This window comes from Aulonocara sp. 'chitande type north' Nkhata Bay, linkage group LG5 (assembly GCF_057382095.1).
Source record: "Aulonocara sp. 'chitande type north' Nkhata Bay isolate Kocher_YH1m ecotype deep benthic linkage group LG5, A_spYH_male_GT1.1, whole genome shotgun sequence".
NCBI classification, from domain to species: domain Eukaryota; kingdom Metazoa; phylum Chordata; class Actinopteri; order Cichliformes; family Cichlidae; genus Aulonocara; species Aulonocara sp. 'chitande type north' Nkhata Bay.
The window spans coordinates 8,791,574-8,809,852 of record NC_141348.1 but is presented as its reverse complement, the minus strand read 5'-3'; the positions used below and the strand labels follow the sequence as shown (position 1 = coordinate 8,809,852).

The 18,279-nt window shown below is 41.0% G+C and overlaps 2 protein-coding genes across 4 annotated transcripts in view; one reads left to right on the top strand and one right to left on the bottom strand.

Annotated features, from left to right (window-relative positions):
* The window catches only part of aldh1l1 (aldehyde dehydrogenase 1 family, member L1), a 38,364-nt gene that overhangs the window by 9,029 nt on the left and 11,056 nt on the right, over positions 1-18,279 (bottom strand). For both annotated transcript variants that reach the window (XM_086291177.1, XM_086291178.1), the window contains exons 3-17: positions 16,511-16,745; positions 16,259-16,424; positions 14,733-14,834; positions 13,439-13,528; positions 13,122-13,259; positions 3,241-3,366; positions 3,058-3,149; positions 2,238-2,385; positions 2,033-2,152; positions 1,482-1,609; positions 1,093-1,243; positions 910-980; positions 427-532; positions 263-350; positions 84-177 (exon numbers count right to left, since the gene is read on the bottom strand). In XM_086291177.1, coding sequence (XP_086147303.1) covers positions 84-177; positions 263-350; positions 427-532; positions 910-980; positions 1,093-1,243; positions 1,482-1,609; positions 2,033-2,152; positions 2,238-2,385; positions 3,058-3,149; positions 3,241-3,366; positions 13,122-13,259; positions 13,439-13,528; positions 14,733-14,834; positions 16,259-16,424; positions 16,511-16,745 — 1,855 coding nt within the window. The remainder of the gene's footprint in view (positions 1-83; positions 178-262; positions 351-426; positions 533-909; positions 981-1,092; positions 1,244-1,481; positions 1,610-2,032; positions 2,153-2,237; positions 2,386-3,057; positions 3,150-3,240; positions 3,367-13,121; positions 13,260-13,438; positions 13,529-14,732; positions 14,835-16,258; positions 16,425-16,510; positions 16,746-18,279) is intronic.
* On the top strand, positions 4,814-12,619 carry LOC147329826 (uncharacterized). 2 transcript variants are annotated; one of them, XM_086291180.1, is made up of 2 exons: positions 4,814-5,089; positions 10,145-12,619. In XM_086291180.1, the coding sequence occupies exons 1-2, from the start codon at positions 4,891-4,893 to the stop codon at positions 10,906-10,908; spliced, it is 963 nt and encodes a 320-aa protein (XP_086147306.1). In that variant the 5' UTR covers positions 4,814-4,890; the 3' UTR covers positions 10,909-12,619. The 2 variants fall into 2 exon arrangements, with proteins under 2 accessions (XP_086147306.1, XP_086147307.1); XM_086291181.1 differs by lacking the exon at positions 4,814-5,089 and adding an exon at positions 6,500-6,682.

Sequence of the window (18,279 nt, the reverse complement as noted above, 5' to 3'; positions counted from 1 at the left end):
AAACAAAAGTGTTGCGTTTATATTTTTGTTCAGTGTATAAGACTTTGTTAAACACCTTGTGTAAGGTTTACGTTATCTCTCACCTCTTCATGATGTGTTTACCAATCTCTGTGGAACCTGTGAAGCCAAGTTTCCGGACGTCGGGATGGTCGGAGAGACGCTGACCCACCAGGGCACCTAGAATAAAGAACAAGATGCATAGCAACTCATGGAGCTTCATTAGGTGACCTCAGCTTCATGTCATGAATGTTTATGATCCAACCTGATCCAGGCAGAATGTTAATCACTCCTTTAGGCAGTCCCGCTCTTGCTGCCAGTTCAGCAAACTTCAGTGCTGTCAGTGGGGTGACCTGAAAACAAACAACAACATGAATGACCCTGTGGTTTTAGCTTTTGTGGGTAGCATGTGTGACATGGGAGTCTGACCTGTGCAGGTTTGAGGACCACTGTGTTTCCAGCTGCCAGGCAGGCTGCTGTCTTCCAGGCCAGCATCATTAGAGGGTAGTTCCAAGGAATCACAATGGCACAAACTCTGAGGACAGATAGAGAGCATTTGAAATACTTATCACACCCATTTTATAACATCTTGATTGAAATCCACCTGTTTGAAGATTTTCTGTCAAGCACATATATAGTTTGTTCTTTACAAATATCCCTTAAACTACTAATGTGGTTCATAAAAAGCAGTAGTTTGTTCGGCTTTCGAACCAAAGGCATGTTAGCTTTAATGTGAATGTACAGTGCTGTGAAAAAGCATTTGACTGAAATGCTTTGTTAGTTTTACATCAGATGCAACAGGATACAAACCCTTCAAAAGGACCACAGAATATTTTCCTAAATGTAATTATTTTTGCAGGTTCCACTGCAATGCTGTGTAGAGTATGACACTTTTCAAATCTCTATTCTCACCCCATTGGTTCCTTCTTGGTAAAAGTCAGGTTACGATTGGGCCTGGCCTGGTTGATGGGGATGGTGCTGCCCTGTAAAAGAACAACATCATGTTGTTTGCATGTATTTACACATCTGTAACAGATGTATCAGACTGTCAACTGACAACGTGACAGGTGCAGGCTTTTAAGCCAGCTGTCTTACTTGGATCTTGTCACACCAGCCAGCAAAATAGCGGAAAGTCTGGATGGACATGCCCACGTGGGTCTTGAGGGCCAGAGTGTACACAGCTCCAGAGTCAATGGCTTCAATAGTGGCCAGCTCCTCCTGGTGCTCCTCCATCAGGTCAGCCAGCCTGGAGGTGGGTTAACAGCGAAGACATATTATGAAACACAACTTAGACAACAACTTTTCTTCACTAATACTATCAAAGACAAACAAACCTACTGAAGGCATTTACTCCCTTAGAACAAAGATATTAAAGCGGTTCATGCTATGGAGATGCTCACTTTACCGTAAAGAGAAATGGGCCATAAAGCTAAGAAAAAAAATATGGATGAAGTTTTTTGACACTCCAGGGTCATATATCTGACCTGTAGATGAGTCTTCCTCTGTCCCTTGGGTTCATCTTGCCCCACTCTCCCTCTTCAAAGGCCTCTTTAGCTGCAGCCACTGCCCTGTCCACATCACTGATCTGGGCCAGAGACACATCGCAGATGGCCTGCAGGACACACACAGGACAGACAAGGAAATTAAAGATGGCAAACCTCAGTTATGAAGACATGGCCTCCAATCCTGATGAGATCACCTTCAGCAGTGGAAAGAGAACTTCCCTTTTTTGTAGTTTTTCCCCCTAAACTTTGTTAAAATAAGCTTTAAACAGACTGTAGCACTATTTTTGGCCATCATCATTTGTTGGTCACTAAAGACAGGGGATTTTAATATTTGTAACCCGAAAAAGAATCAACAGCTTCAGCTTCCATCATCAGTTGAGAAAAGAAATGGTTGCTTTTCATTATAGATCCCTGCCAGTGTATGACGCAGGACACAAAGTTATTACATTACAGAGAAGACATTACTCGATATAATAAAATATTATATAGGACATGAATTTTGCATTTTTTGTCATTTCTTTTTCTCTCACCGTGCCGTCAGTGGGGTTGATGGTTTTGTAGGTCTTTCCTCCCTCTGCATCAACAAACTCTCCGTTGATGAATAACTGATGAGGCATCTTTATTGTCATGTTGTTTATGTTCTTCTCCACCTGAGCAGGTAAATGATACACATTAACACACGGCTGTTTCCTCTCCACGTATCCATAACTAACAAAGGGAATTTCAAACACTTACATAGTCGACTACCAACTCCTCTTCATCGTCCTCCCCTCTGAGCTTCCTCACACACATTTGGATGAAATCCTGAAAGGTTGTATTCATGTAGACATCCTCGTTCTGCAGCTGGCAACTGCTGGCTCGAAGTTTCACCTCCTCCACCAGCCTGAAGACAGAGAAGAGGCAAGATGGAAAATGGGGGATAGAAAAGATATGGGGGACAAGAAAAAGAAGAGAAGATTAGGTGAAATAGTGGTAAAAGAAGGAATGCTTGGATTAAAGCACTGATATCAGGTTGTAAAATACTCTTTAAGGAGAAAATGACCTAAACTAAAAACTTACTTAAATAAACCTACACATATAAACCTGCACACATATACATAATATTATTGGATTGTAGCTATCTGAGGTGGATTTATGCGTTTAGCCAGGCTTTCTTTGCATTTGCTGGCTTGACAATACCTAAAGCCTCAGTTGTAGATAACGGGTACCACATAATAGACATCGAGCAAAATCCAATGAAATTTGGTGGAGAGGTAGAGCACAAGTGCAGAAAGAATGAGTTACATGTTGATGGAAATTGGTTAAAAAGTATTTTGGACATTAATGATTATGCACAGGCAACCCGCTCAGTGCCTGGTTTCACTGAGCCCAAACAAAACTGACACTTGAAGCTGCTGCTTGTTTGTTACATAATTCTGTCATTGTTTAATAACTTTAATGTATTAAGATTTGTTCTACACCATAGCGAAATAAACACAGACTGGAACTGTATATTACATAAGTGATGAACAATAAAAAGAAAATTGACATGGTTTTGTATTTTTCCCTGTATCACCTGACCACATCCATGGAAGCAGCACCAGATTTGAAAAAATCTGTGGAGTCTTCAATCTGGCTCACATTACTCAGGATACTCTGCCACACTGCCTGGAAGACATGATGTTAAAAGTCAGCACAAAGACAAAATCTAAACTGTCAGCTTAACGTTTTCTTGAATCAGTGGGAGAGGAGGGCCTACCCTCATCTGTACAGCGAAGGTTTTCTCCTCCTCAGTGAGCTCCACAGCAGCACTGCTCCCAGAGCGAAAGTACTGCGCTGCAGCAATCATCTTTCCATCCTCAAACTGCAGATTCTTCACCAGCAGCTGCAGAGAAACACAAAATGCGACACCACCTGTTTTAATCAATGCTGTACTTTGCTAACACACTTCAATGTCTCCATTGAGGTCAACAGAATACGTTGAATGGACCACAATTTTAATCAGAATTATGATTTAAACATTTTATTCAATTCTTCTTGTATATCAGGATCCATTAGATTGGATGGGAAGTTTCCATGAAGCACCACCATCACCATGCTGAAGTGCCTCAAACCTCTGCAAGCATTTTAGTGAAGAAGAGGAATATTTGGCTAGCTTGCCAACTTTGCGTATTGTTATAGCTCTTAAAATCATCATACAAGCACAGGTAAAGTTTATGTATAAAATAAATTATCACTCACACACAGACACACACTCCTATTGCACTTTTTCATATGCCCAAGCTCGTTGTCTAACTTTTAACACACTCCAGTGAATGCATCAGGGACAACTCAGGGTTTAATATATTGCTCAAGGACATGTTTTTGCGAATAAATGAATGAGGCAAGTTGTATGAAGAACTTTGAGTGCTCAGGTAGAACAGAAAAGTGCTACACTATTACAATTGGTAGACAACCCACTCTAGTATCTGAGTCAGAGTCATATAGAAAAATAATGATCCTAAAAAATAGTCAGCATTATAACAGGGAATTTCAAGGCAAGTGACTGCAGTGTGTTCTGCAATTCAGACTAAGTAAATGGCCTGCATTTGTATAGCGCTTTACTCAGTCCCTAAGGACCCCAAAGCGCTTTACACTACATTCAGTCATTCACACACTGGTGATGGCAGCTACATTGTAGCCACAGCTGCCCTGGGGCGCGCTGACAGAGGCGAGGCTGCCGGACACTGGCGCCACCGGGCCCTCTGACCACCACCAGTAGGCAAACATGAGGTTAGTATCTTGCCCAAGGATATTTGCGTGGCCATGATTGGTGGCTGACCTGCTCTGCCACCTGAGCTACAGCAAAGTCCAATACTTCATCAGTGATCTATGGAATGCAGTTTTTTGTAAGTTAGCAACATTTTTATTGAAAGAAAAATAACAAAATTAAACAAGAACTCTGACTAAACAACTTATTTTCTGCCTAATTTACTTTTTTGTCAATTCCATGTTTTGAAAGTCCTCACAAAGGCCAAGTAACGAAACCCCAAGTTGCTCTTCAAAGCATCCACTGGAGCGTGAATGTTAGCTGGAAACTACTTAAGCAGAAAAATCAGAGATCCCAACACCGATTTTATTTTAGTCAGCAAATAAAAATGGTCAACTTTTCTATCAGTGAATGACTGAATTAATGAGAGTTCAGCTCTAGACTAGCTGAACTCTAGTGCGTGCAGTCAGTTTTACCACTGACTAGTTTAATCCGAGCCTAAATGTGCCTAGAGAGCATTTCCATGCATGTTGACGGTACAGTGTCCTACAAAGTCCAGTGCTCTAGAGGGCGCTGTGACGCCTGTTACACACTGCATAGACGGTCACACATCCATAGGTAGCAAGCAGGGTGAGCTGAAAATAACGGAGAAGCCTTACAATGGCCACAGCTACCCTTCAGACATTTAACGTGTTCCTGACGGAAAGACTAACCGCAGCTGCGGTGGACATCTACGGATTCGTTGAGAAGACCCTGGTAGAGTACCAGGAGGAGGTGTACCGAGCCAAGCTGGAGAACCAGAGGCTGCAGCGGCTGCTGGACCTCGTCTACAAACCAGAGATACGGCTGCACAGGGCAGGTATGTACCCCAGGTTACTTCGGCCAGTTAGCATCTTATTAATAACCCAATAAGTGATTCAGCGACGTCGGACAGAAAGTTACATTTATATTCACAGCATTTAGCTAGCAACATTAGCAAGCAGTGTTAGCCATATAGTAAAGGAGCGTTAAATTTCCGGTGAGCTTATTTCCAATGTCCTCAAATAAAACAGTACAGTAAGGATGCTGTTTATCGAAACATGAGTTCAAATGACAGTCAAACTGCGGCAGGTCGCACTTATCATATCAAAGAGGACCGTCGTTCATTGTGGTTACTCTGATCTCAGCGTGTGCGCGTTAGGACGCAACTTAAATCCTCCTTTTATAGTTGAGCGTACATGACCCTGCACCCTTTGAGCCAATCAGCCCGCGAGTTTAACACTTGTTCTTAACATTGTTTGGTGTAGTGAACACATCTGTATATAATTATAGATACGGACAAGCTGTTTTGAAGCTACGTACAGTATGTAATATATATATATACACACACACACACACACACACACACACACACACACACACACACACACACACACATGTCATAAGCTGTTTTGTATTATTTATGAAAACGTCAGTCTTGTACAGGAGTGTCAGTTGTGCTCTGTACAGGAGTTCTAGTGTAACTGGTTTTCATGTTAACTGGTGAGTTTTCTTCATGTTGTCCAGATGTTGCATCTGCAGGTTCCCTTTACCACAACTAGTCTGCACTGCCCGACAGTGTGCCTTCAAATTTGATTAAATATTAAAAATATCACCAAGTTCAGATATTTATGTGTGAATATTATCTTCAGATAACAATCCAAATTATTCTGATCAAAGGTAATTGTAATAAATTGGGGGGGAAAGCAGCACTCAGACAGGACTCGTACTTGTATGTTTCTGTTACATACATCAAAAGCGATCTGACCACCGATCAGTTCGATGTAAACACCTGTGTTACCTTCCTATTTAACGAATGTGAAATGATGATTGTAACATTTTAACACACTTTGCAGGATGTGACATCATGGCATTGTTTTGTATAAACTCTCAACTCATACAAGCTGGTGAAAGCTTATGTTTGCCCTAAGAATCACTCCTAGTACTCTATTACTCTCTTGTTTTTGGATGGATCCAGTAAGAAAGTGTCGGGATTATAATGTTGATACATTTGTAAAAATGAAACAAAACTGAAAATGTAAATATTTATTTTGTAAATGTTACAATAATGCTAGTGAACAAGGGCTGCAACGATTTATCGAGTATTTTGTTAAAAAAATCTTGATACAAATTATTTGATTCGATGCTTCACTTAAGGAACGGCTCTGTAGCGCGCCATTGTCACCATGGAAACACGAACGCGAGCGTTTCACCCACATTAGCGGCTAAAAACAGACCTGCGATACAAACGTATTTAGGGGAAGCGTGTGGATTATAAGTCTGACAACATTAAGCCCACGCAGGGGTCCAGTTTGAAACAAAAACACTGAGAGCACAACAGCAGCAGTGATGATGACCCTGGCACCGTTAAACGTGGAGCCCGAGCCTGTTTACACACCGCGAAGAGCAAAGAGGCGGAGCGGTTACCGAGACGGTGAGCTCGGGTTGACTGATAGAAAACAGCGGCGCTGTTCCTGTGATCACCATTAAAACCTTTACTGGGAAAAGCGAGCGAGTCCTTCATCAGAGCTCCTGGTTAACAAACTCAGACGTGAAGAGAAACACATTTTGTAGCTGCTCCATCCTTCACCGTTTGTTTTACACAGAGAGAAATCTGCAGTAAGTCTTCAGAAGTTGTATTAAAATATGCAGATGAACTGTGAACTCGGTGTGCTACATGTTTAATTATACAGCTTGTTGAATATGGCGTTATTTTTGTGCCACTATTATGAGCGCACGTAAAAAAAATTTGAGCGCACGTAAAAATAATTTTTGCAGGTAGGGATGTGCGGATCGATCCTGAAATATCGATTCCTCCGATACCAGTCATTTATGTTCTAGAATCGATTCTCACATTAAAATATCGATATTTTAGTAATTTAGGGTAAATTTGTAGTTTATCATTAACAGGAACAAACTATATCATTCGGATTGTCTACATTGGAAGGAACTATTCCTCTTCCGCGTGAAATACAGCTGTATAAATAGGATAATTGAAGTAATGTGCGTAATTGGAGTCATGTGTGGACGTATTTTACATCCACAAACAGCCGAGACGTGGTTTGCAATACATGTGGCAAGAAAGTGAGGTGTCGTGGCAACACCACAAATTTGTCAAACACCTCAGAGTAAATCATATCAGAGAATATGACGAGCGTATGTTGAGGCAAACTGAAGAGGAGGACATGGACAGGTGCTGCTAGGGCGAGACAGACGTCTCTCACGGAGTCCTTTAGTGCTGCAGGCAGGCAAGGTGTTCAAATAGCGCACAACTTCAGGTTTTTTATTTCTATATGATGAACTCTGCATTATTAAGTGATAAGAACAAGTAATCTGATGTCCTGTAATCATTATGATGCTATAATTTGAGATACAATAAAAGATACAATAAATAAAATACGGTTTTGTATAAAGTATCGGTATCGGATCAGTATCGTCGATACCACCCTGAATTTTACTTGGTATCAGATCGGAAAGGAAATCAGTGGTATCGCACATCACTACTAAATGGATTCGGGGATATTGCATTTCATCATTTCGAGCTGATTGGAGAACAAAACAGCCAATCAGATTTTTTTGCATCCAAGTCTGTGATTGGCTGGTTTTGTGGCACAAATATAACGGCGTACAGAAAGAGTTGAGCGCGCACGGGCAGAACTGTTGAGACTGCAAACAACACATTGCGAGCAAGCGCAAATGCAAAAACTGAGCGAGAGGGGCTGCTATTGTGTAGTGATGTGCGATACCACTGATTTCCTTTCCAATCTGATACCAGGTAAAATTCAGGGTGGTATCGATGATACTTATCCAATACCGATACTTTGTACAAAAACTTATTTTATTTATTGTATCTCAAATTATAGCGTCATAATGATTACAGGACATCAGATTACTTGTTCTTATCACTTAATAATGCAGAATTCATCATATAGAAATACAAACCGGAAGTTGTGCGCTATTTGAACACCTTGCCTGCCTGCAGCACTAAAGGACTCCGTGAGAGACGTCTGTCTCGCCCTAGCAGCACCTGTCCCTCTCTCCTCTTCAGTTCGCCTCAACATACACTCGTCACATTCTGTGATATGATTTACTCTGAGGTGTTTGACAAGGTTAGTGATGTTGCCACAACACCTCACTTTCTTGCCACATGTATGCAAACCACGTCTCGGCTGTTTGTGGAGGTAAAATACGTCCGCGCATAACTCCAATTACGCTCAGCCAAGGGGCCGCGACACATTTATAAAGCCCTATTTCGCACATAACTATGAAAGGCAGAAGAGGAAGTAGTTCCTTCCCATGTAGACAATCCGAATGAAATAGGTTCTTTCCACTGTGTTCCTGTTAATGATAAACTACAAATTTACACTAAATTGCTAAAATATCAATATTTTAATGTGAGAATCGATTCTAGAACATAAATGACTGGTATCGGAGGAATCGATATTTCAGTATTGATCCGCACATCACTAGTATTGTGTGTGTGTATGGATAATAGCAAACACTGAAATACATTTTTTGCACGCAGCAATGAATTTTGTTCACTCAAATTTAGCTTTTCTTCGCTCAAAATAAATTTCTCCTCAATTTGCAACACTTGCACCTGGATTTTTTTTACGTGCGCTCAAAAGTTTTTTTTTGAATAGTGAATAGTGGCACAAAAATAACACCATAGTTGACGGCTCACGGCTGCTGTCTTAGTTTACATGGAACCGAACAGGGGTGTGTCTAAAGGGGGCGTGGGGTGCATATTTATTCCAAAGTTTTTGCAACATTTTTCAGATTGAAAGTGAAATAATCTAAAATATTTTCTTGAACTGCATTAATAATACTAATAGAAATTCTAAAAAAAGGGGTTTTTATTTGTTTTTTGTTTTTCAAACAACCCAATACAAATATACATGGGCCAGTAAAACTCTGAGCCACTGACCTGAACATTGTTAAAGTGGACATCAAATTATCATTAATATTAATTAATGTGTACACTATACCCATCTTGTTTTCAGCAGCATAAAAACTTTGCATCAAAGCACAGGGCAAACTATAGTTATATATTTTGTATAAGAAAATATTATTTTACTATAAATGTCATTGTAGGGTCTACCTTACAATCTACTGGAGTTGGCCACTCCTGAAATAGTTGAACAGTTCAGCCATGTTTCCCCACACTGGAGCTGTAGCTCAGGAGCTAGAGCAGGTCATCTACTGCTTGGAAGGTGATTCCTACTCTGCATGCCACATATCCTTGGACAAGATATTAACCTTGCTCTCCGATGGATCCATCAGAGTAATAATGTGAAGAGACTCCGGGAGAGCAGAAAAGCACTAAATAAGAATCAGTCAATTTATCACATTGTAGATTTGGAAAATTAGCATTCTTCATGAAGTTAGTGGGGTTTATGGAACAAGCTTACAGAACTGGTGTTTTGGTGCAGACTGGCCCATTTTTACCTGATAGACACGATGCAACCCAGTGTTTCCAGAGTAACTTTGGCTCTGGTTTGGCTCTGTGTCATTCACTGTGTCAGAACACATGACATTTTGTCAGCCTGTTTTGTTTACTGTTAGCTTACAGCTTTGTAGAAGTTCCTTAACCACTGTTCATTGACCTGTATATAGTTATCAGCATAAGGTCATGGTTGTGACTTATCACACAGGGCAGTTTGCAGTCTAAGCTGGTGGCTATTTCACTTCACTTAAAAAAACCAAAATAAACCAAAACAAAAAAAACTTACCAAAGACTTTTACTGCCTAAACTGAAGTCATAACATACTCCACACATGTTAGTATGTGCACTCTTCTAATAGCAAATGCTGTCCTTTACTTGAAGCCAATTGTAACGCTTAGATCTCAGCACAATACTTGAAGTGTAATGCTTTTCTCTCTCCTTTGTTTGCAGATGCCAAACAACAGCCAACTGAGGACATTCCACCTAAACAGCAAGAGTGGAGCTCGAGTGTGTGGCAGGATGAGCCGGGACCCTCCGAGGTTAAAGAGGAGCAGAGGGAGGAACTGTGGCTCAATGGAGGCGAGGAGCAACCAACGATGGAAGACAGCGATGACGGAGATGCCTTGACAAAAGAACTCATCAAAACAGTGCAGCAGTTAGAGGACTGCAGAGCAGCAGAGGAGAGCAGAGAGTCGAGGCAAACATCTGCAGATGAACCAAACCTTCTGGAAGAGAAGACTAGCACCACCCTGTACCGCTGCCACATATGCAACTACATTTTCACCAAAAAGACTGTGCTAACGTGGCACCTCAAGACACATGAAAGCAAGCCACAGGAGAGCAAGAGCAACTTTGACTGCCACATCTGCGGCAAGCACATCCCCTGCCAGAGCAACCTGCAGAATCATATGAGAGTGCACACAGGAGAGAGACCCTACAGCTGCCATTACTGCGGCAAGTGTTTTAAGCTGAAAGGACACATGACAGAACACATAAGGACTCACACAGGGGAGAAACCTTTCAGCTGCCACATCTGTGACAAATCCTTCAACAGGGGTTCTACTCTGAGGAAGCACGTTCTAGCCAAACATAAAGAGGAGAGGCCGTACAAATGCGGGGACTGCGATGAGCTGTTTACAGAGCGGCTGCTGATGAAGAGGCATATGAGAAAGGTTCACGGCATTAACCTGTCCACAAGTCAGAGTCCCACCTGAGAGGTGTTAGAGCTGATGGCGCATGTAGTCGAAAATCTGAGTACAGAACTGAGCTTGTCTTTTGAAATTTTCAACATGTACACAACAAAATCAGCAAAGCAGCCAGACTGCCATAAATGGGACTGAATCCAAACACTCATGCCAACTCCAAATGTTGTCCAGAGATTGCAATAAGATAGAAAATATACTGAAATTGGCTTTAAATTTGAAATTGTGGGTTGTATACTTATATGCAGGTTGGATGGAAAATGAACTCTCATGTGTCTGCAGTAATTATTGGACTGGAGTCAAGAGACCATTAGTTTGACTACAAATTACGCACCAGTGTAGGGCGTGACAGTGGATCCAAAGACTTTATTCCGATACTTAATGGCAGCCGGGGTGATGTTGGTTAGCCGTAGAGGTCTCTGTGTCCATCCATGGATATGCTTCTGCAGACCACCACCAATGCAATCATTCTGAACAATGTCACAAGCAGCGTAATGTTCTCCACGGCTTCTCCAGACCCTTTCACGTCTGTCACATGTGCTCAGGGTGAACCTGCTCTCATATGGGAAAAGCAAATAGTCCCAGTGGTATACCTGCCAGTTCTGGTATTCCATGGAAAGTTCCAGTCACACTCCACAGCGTCGGGCAGTGAGCACAGGGCTCACTAGAGGCCCTCATGAAGTCTGTTGACGATTATTTGGTCTGAGACTTTCACATGCTGGAGTCCATTTTGTGGCTCTGACAGTGCTCACAGACTGGTTCCATTGGGGGGCGGGGTCAGTGGTCTCCACCTGTAAAACCTGTTTTGGGGATTGTCTCATTGTTGCTCCTCTTGTGAACCTCTTGGTAATTTCAGCTGAAACTGATTAACAGCCCTTTCTGCTACTTAGCTGACAACATCAATATCCCAGAGATTTCAGTGGCTTAATGTCACACTCCGATTACAAAGTGTTTTTTAAGCAGCACTTTGTTGTTGTAACAAGACAAACCAGCAGCTAAAAGATTACTGATTTATAACAAAACAAGATGGGAACAAATAATGACAAAAACAACATAAACGAAAAAGACAAAAATACTTTTTTCCATCTAACTTGCATACAAGTACATTTCCCCAAGTGCCTATGAAGTTATGATAGAGGGAAGAGTTTATTACCGATCCCGGGTTTTTGCTGAGGTAAGCTAACTTCTTCCTGACTCGGACACTAAAAAGATACTAATTAAAAATGTACTTTTTAAAATATTCCCATTTAATTCATCCAAGCATTCTTAACTACTTTCAGTGCTGAGCAGGACTTTAAACACTGGAAAATACAGGTTTGGACAGTTCAGTAACCAGCACCTGTAGAGACTACGTACAAAACACACGTTGGCCAGCTGAATATTTGTTTTTCATATGCACAATACTGTAGATACAGCTGGATGCTGGAGGACTGTTTGTCTACTGTTTTTCTGGTACTGTGGACTACTTACTAAACTCTACATTCCTGTTCTGTTTAGAGCCTCTAATAAACACTAACATATTTGGCAAACACGAGTATTAAACAGATGACAAAGTTCAACCTGATCGAAAAATAGTTTTTAAATCTAAATTGCACCATAATATCAAATGATGCTGTACGTCATGTGTTACTGATGTTGCACTGTAAAATAGATTTATATACTGTATATATTTTGCCAAAGTTATTTCACGATGATCCTGTTATGTGAACATAAAAATATAAAGCTAAAAAAAGTCATATATCCAGTTTCACAGTGATCTCTTTGTTCCTTTGCTCTGTCAGGTTTTTCTAGCGTAAATGTCTCAAAATCTTCTCTCTGCAGTCGTGACACGAGTGTAGAGTTTTTGTCTGAGCATCCGTGGAAAGAAAGGATGCAGAATAACGAGCTGTGGGCTGCATTCCAAGACCAAATCACCTCATAGCTGAAGGACTGAATGTGATACTTCTGGTATTACTACACAAGTCAAGCCTAGTAGGAAGGTATTTGCTTTGTTCTGACAATTGCTGTCCCTGCCAGTGAAAAGCACCCGAATATCTGCAAGTGATGTTTTCACCACCACAGTCAGGGTGGTCTTCAATTAATTCAGTAACAAGATGTAGCTATATCGACACAGTGATGGGGCCATTGTATGTCTGAGCCAATCATTTCAGATATGTACAGCACTTATCTGTAATGTGAATTCTGGAAATCTAGAACAGTTTCCTGAGATTAATAATCTCACTTACAGTCTTGCCGTCATTGCCAAACAGCACCAGGCCAGATTTAGTGACGATACCGGGTTGGCTGGCTCCAGGGATTTCCAGGGGTTGACCATTAACTGCGGTCCCATTATCCACCAAAGAGGAGCCATAGAAAGTCACTTTCTACAGAGAGAGATGTAAAACGGGACTCAGTCCAAACGCAGTTGCTCATCATGTTTTGATTCTGCATGTCTGCGTGAGCCGTCGCTCTGATCCGGTTAAAATTCAGAAGTATTGTGTCAAACATTTTTTATTTAGTCAGCTGTACAGGATACAGACAGAAAGCATTAAGAAGCTGTTACCTGTCCATCGACCTCGGCCCAGGCTCCCGGCACTTTGTCGTTTCCTCTGATCCAGTTGTGGAGAGCCTCAGCAGACTGGTTCCAGTCAATCTGTTAGAATTTCAAGCAGTCATCACTGCCAGTTCAAATCTAAATGCTTCACCACAGCGGCTCAGGAGGAGTGGGATGTCTGCTACTGAGCGTGTTGGTGGGTCGATTCCTCAGCCACTCCAGTCTGCCTGTCAAAGTACCCTAGGGTTGCACTGATGCATCCATGTGAGTGTGTGTACCAATGTAAGTACCAGTCCGTTTACCTTTTACATATTCTATCTACTGGATCCTTACACCACATGTCCTTCATGATGCATCCTCTTAAGGGATTTGCATGTCCTTCCTGTCTCAAAGTGGGACTGTGTGTTAGGTGAAAGTGTAAATCACTACAATGTAGGTAACATCCAGAAACTGTACTTTGTTCCTTGTATTGCAGCAGCAAGAAAAAGCTCACATTTTCAAAGGCAAAGGTTTGAATTGAAATGTTTCCCTCCACATGTACAGTGAACTGCTGGTTCATTGTACATGTGACCTTGTGAGATGCATCCATTGCCACTGCCTTGGGAGTCGGTCTGAGTCTGGGTAATCTGATCTGATATTTCTAAAAGTATGTAGGAGAATTTTTCTAAGTAACAACAACTGAGTTAAAACTATCAAGAGAATGAGAAGTAATAATCACAGTGACTTTATATCCAAAGTGTTTGCATGTAATACCAATTTGTACCACAAGATGGTAATCTAACCTTTATTTAACGACGCAAAAGAACGCTTTCTTATTTACAACTATGGTTTTGGATAAGCCTCTTTACATCATGGTCAGTTGAAAGAATAGCAGCACACAGATTTATATGTGTATATATTCACAAAAGATATAATCAGAAGACAGATAAAGACGGCAGCGCTGAGATGAAGGATGTCAATTCAAGTCAGACTTTGACAGAACAGGAGAGACTGCTCATTTAAATGATGGAATTAATTTCTGCAGTTTTCACAGCAAAGCATCACAAAAAGTCATTTCTGCATTTTGTAAAATGTGCTATAAACGTATCAAGACCACATTATTATCAGCATAAGAAAAAAACCCTTCATTTTAAGCTTAACTAAATATCCCATAAAATAATAATAATAATAATATTATAACTATAACTAAATAATATATAACTAATGATATTTGTAAATCGACGAACGAACGAACAGCAGTGACCGACACTCTGCATGTTTGTGTCTGTGGATGTAATGTGGCGTAGCTACACTTGTGTTCTACCTTGGCATTGTCCTTCTTTTGGATGCACTCATACGTGGCTCCCTCCGCTGGCTGTGTGATCTTCGGGGCCTTCCCCTCTGCAATCAGCCTCACAGCTTCCACCTGGAACCAGAAAAATGCAGTTCAAGCTGCGCTATCTTAAATTGCATGAGCTATCTTTCCGAACTTTGTCATCACAGTATTTACGATGTTGGGAAACTCGCAGCAGGCAAATCACAGGACACAGGCCGAATGATCAGTCACATAAAACACAGATAACTAACTCTATAAATATAATAAAACAAACTTCATTTCTGTTACAGGTTGTTTTTTCCAGCACTTCAAGGCGATCTTTAGCTTACCTTTAGCATAGCAAACTGTAATAACTTCACACCATTGCAAGAGAAAGCAATATGACTAGACTGATTCAAAGTATGTCCTGCAGCTACAGCATAATAATGATTTCACATTTAAATAAAAAACAGCTTTATGATCACCAGTTCATTTCATAACCAAGGAACTGACAGGATGGTGACCGTGGTCAAGATACACACTGTATAAAAGATGAACATAGCCACCATGATGTCACCTATTGTTCAGTGAAGTCTGATTATGAAAACAAGCGCCATCAACCCCAAAAGGTCAGGGCAGATGACACTCCTCCTGGTTCTGCTGGAGGGTTCGTCCTGTTAAAACAGGAGGGAGTTTTTCTTCCCACTGTTGCAGATTGTTTGCCAATAGTGGGTAGTCTCCTTGGTTTTCTCTCTATTATTGTAGTGTTTTTACTTTATAATGTAATAAAAAGACCTTAAGGTGACTGTTGTTGTAATTTGGTGCTATCTAAAAAACTGAATTCAATAAAAGTTGTCTAAATTCCTTTTATGCTGTAGAGCAGGGGTGTCAAACACAAGGCCCGGGTATCAGAGTCAGTCCTGCAAACACTCCAATCTGGCCTCCTGAACGGCTTTGGAAAATATGACGATTTGCACTTTTCCTGCATTGATGTAAAATGAGTTTCACATCCCTGTTCTGGAGCGACAGACCCAAGGGCCGATAACCTATAGATTTATGTTTTTTACAACCACGGAGTTTCCAAAGTACTGGCCCACAAGAATGAGGGACAATGAATTTTTGCATCGGCATCACCTTTCAGATCAGGAAGTACATACACGAAATATGTCTTATGACGATGCACGAGTCATTATTTTGCATGGACAGTGTTGCATTAATGCTTTTACTTATATTTAAAACACAGGATAGCAGTGCCTCTGTGGCAGAATTAAGTATTACAAAATCTCTAATGCTAACATGACCAGGTAGCTATTAAGAGGTAAAATAAAAGCATGTTAAGCTGTAAGTGTGAGGATGAGGATCAAAACAAAGTTGTTTGGGAGAATGCATCCTATCATCTTTGTGGTAGAAGGCCTTGGTGAAGTGTTGCAGTCACATTAAACACAGCTACCACACATTATATTGCACACCTTCCAATGTATGAAATTTATTTACAATAAAAGTGTCTTTGTACCACACTTTCTTTCTTTACTTACTGTGCCTTTTACTCCCTCTGGGAAGAGAAATCTCTTGTAGATGGTGTTGACAGTGTCATTGGGTTCAACATCACACTCTCTCTGCAGCAGGATGGGACCAGTATCCAGTCCGTCATCAGCCCAGAACACTGTAAACCCGCCCTTTTTGTCACCGTGGATCAGTGTCCTGTGAAGACCGATACAGGAAGTGAAATAAAACAGCTGTCACTGTGTCTTGCTTCTCTTCAACTTGATCTCATGAACATCACTTACCAGTTGATAGCAGAGGCTCCCCTGTGGCGAGGCAGTAGGGATGGGTGGTAGATGATGGAGCCATGTCTTGGGTGGTCGATAACCTCCATAGGAATGAACTGGGAGCAGAAGGGCAGGACGTTGAGCTCCGCACCTGTAGCCTTGTATTGAGTCACCACCTCCTGAATAGCCTGGCCCTTGAGTCGCCAGCGGGGGAACTTAAAGACAGGCACGCCATCCTTCTCCGCTTCTGTGGCTGATAAATGATAAAATAACACAATAAATGAGAAAAGCTGCACATCCTGCAACAGTTCTGTTTTCTTTTTCATGTACTGCAGTTATGTCTGTATTTCTATAAATACAGACATAATAAATATATTATAAATATGTATATAAACTCTGACATGTAGAACTACCCCCTGTGATGTCAAATTTTACAAGTCAGAATTTTCCCATTTGCTAAGGCTTTACATGTTTACATGGGTCGGCTTCCAAAAGCAAGCATACAGGAAAATGCCAGAGTAAAGGAGCACAGAGAAGAGTCTGAAATTTACAGGTGTATATTATACAAATGCACTGGACTCATACAGCGCTTTGCTACTTGAACACTTTAGACAATATGCCTCATTTACCCATTCATTCAAGTACTCTGGGCCTAAGTGCATTCTATCTAACATTCACACTGCAGTGAAAACACTGGAGAGCAATTTGCAATTCAGTATCTTACCCAAGGATACTTTGGCGTGCAGTTTTGAGAAACCAGGTTCCCTCCTCAGCTACGGCCATCCCAAAATGTAAACAGCCCGCTGGCTGGACTAAAACTTGTGTGTTTCTGTGACAATGTTCAAATAGTGGAAATCTGATAGGCTATCAACATAGAGTTCAAATAGCAGAATATGGCTTCAATCCATCGACCTCTGGATTATGGGCCCAGCATGCGGTGGTAACTTTCTGTATTACATTGTATATAATGTGTATTCTGTCTGTGTTGTTATTAAGGATCTGGAATTATAACCCACACAAAGGAAGAGGTGAAAAATATAAAAAATAAAAAATTGCTATGTCGCATGTCATAACAATTTCTATAGGGATGGGGTTTTGTGGGAATGACAGTATAGGAGAAATTGCAGAGAGGCATGTAAAACTCTGCACCCTGGCCCCAACTCTGGATAGTCACTTTTTTTTTGGGGGGGGGGGGGGTTTCATAAATTTGGCCAGATTTGTTGAAATGAGAGCTGCTCCATCCAAAGTGGGATGGTCAATGTCCCAACAAGATCAGATTTTCCCCAGGAAGTTTCCGAATGAGTCCATTCCTTTTTGGGGAGCTAATCAGACAGCCAGTTAGGGAGTGGCTGTTTTGTTAAGTGTTGCCTGTGGATGACTGCACAACCTCACCTGAAATAGTGACCTCACCTGATAATTTCTCAAGATACTAAACTATGTTTGTGTTGTTCTTGTTTTGTTTTTCTAATGGAATAATCTGACAAACAATGTGGCCTTCTGTGTGGTAAAAACTTTCCAAGAATTTTGTGCTTCAGTTTTGGTAAGTGGATTTCTAGCATTTCTTTTTAAATATTTTACTTAGCATTAATTAGCAGATGTCTATGACAGTCCTTTATTTCTGCACAGACTGCATTAACACCTGGACAATATCTGATCACGACACGATTCTGAGCACTTCCAAATGTGGGCTAGTGGTTATGTTTCTGTTTTTATTATAGTGTACAGCATGTATAGTCATTTGTAAGCAAACCTTACTGGTGTGTATATGCAGTCAAGCAAAGTCTAAT

Excerpts from the sequence above, each read along its gene's own strand:
- LOC147329826 (XM_086291180.1), top strand. The coding sequence starts at position 4,891 with ATGGCCACAGCTACCCTTCAGACATTTAACGTGTTCCTGACGGAAAGA. Across the intron at positions 5,090-10,144 it reads GATACGGCTGCACAGGGCAG|ATGCCAAACAACAGCCAACT; the intron begins GTATGTACCCCA and ends CTTTGTTTGCAG.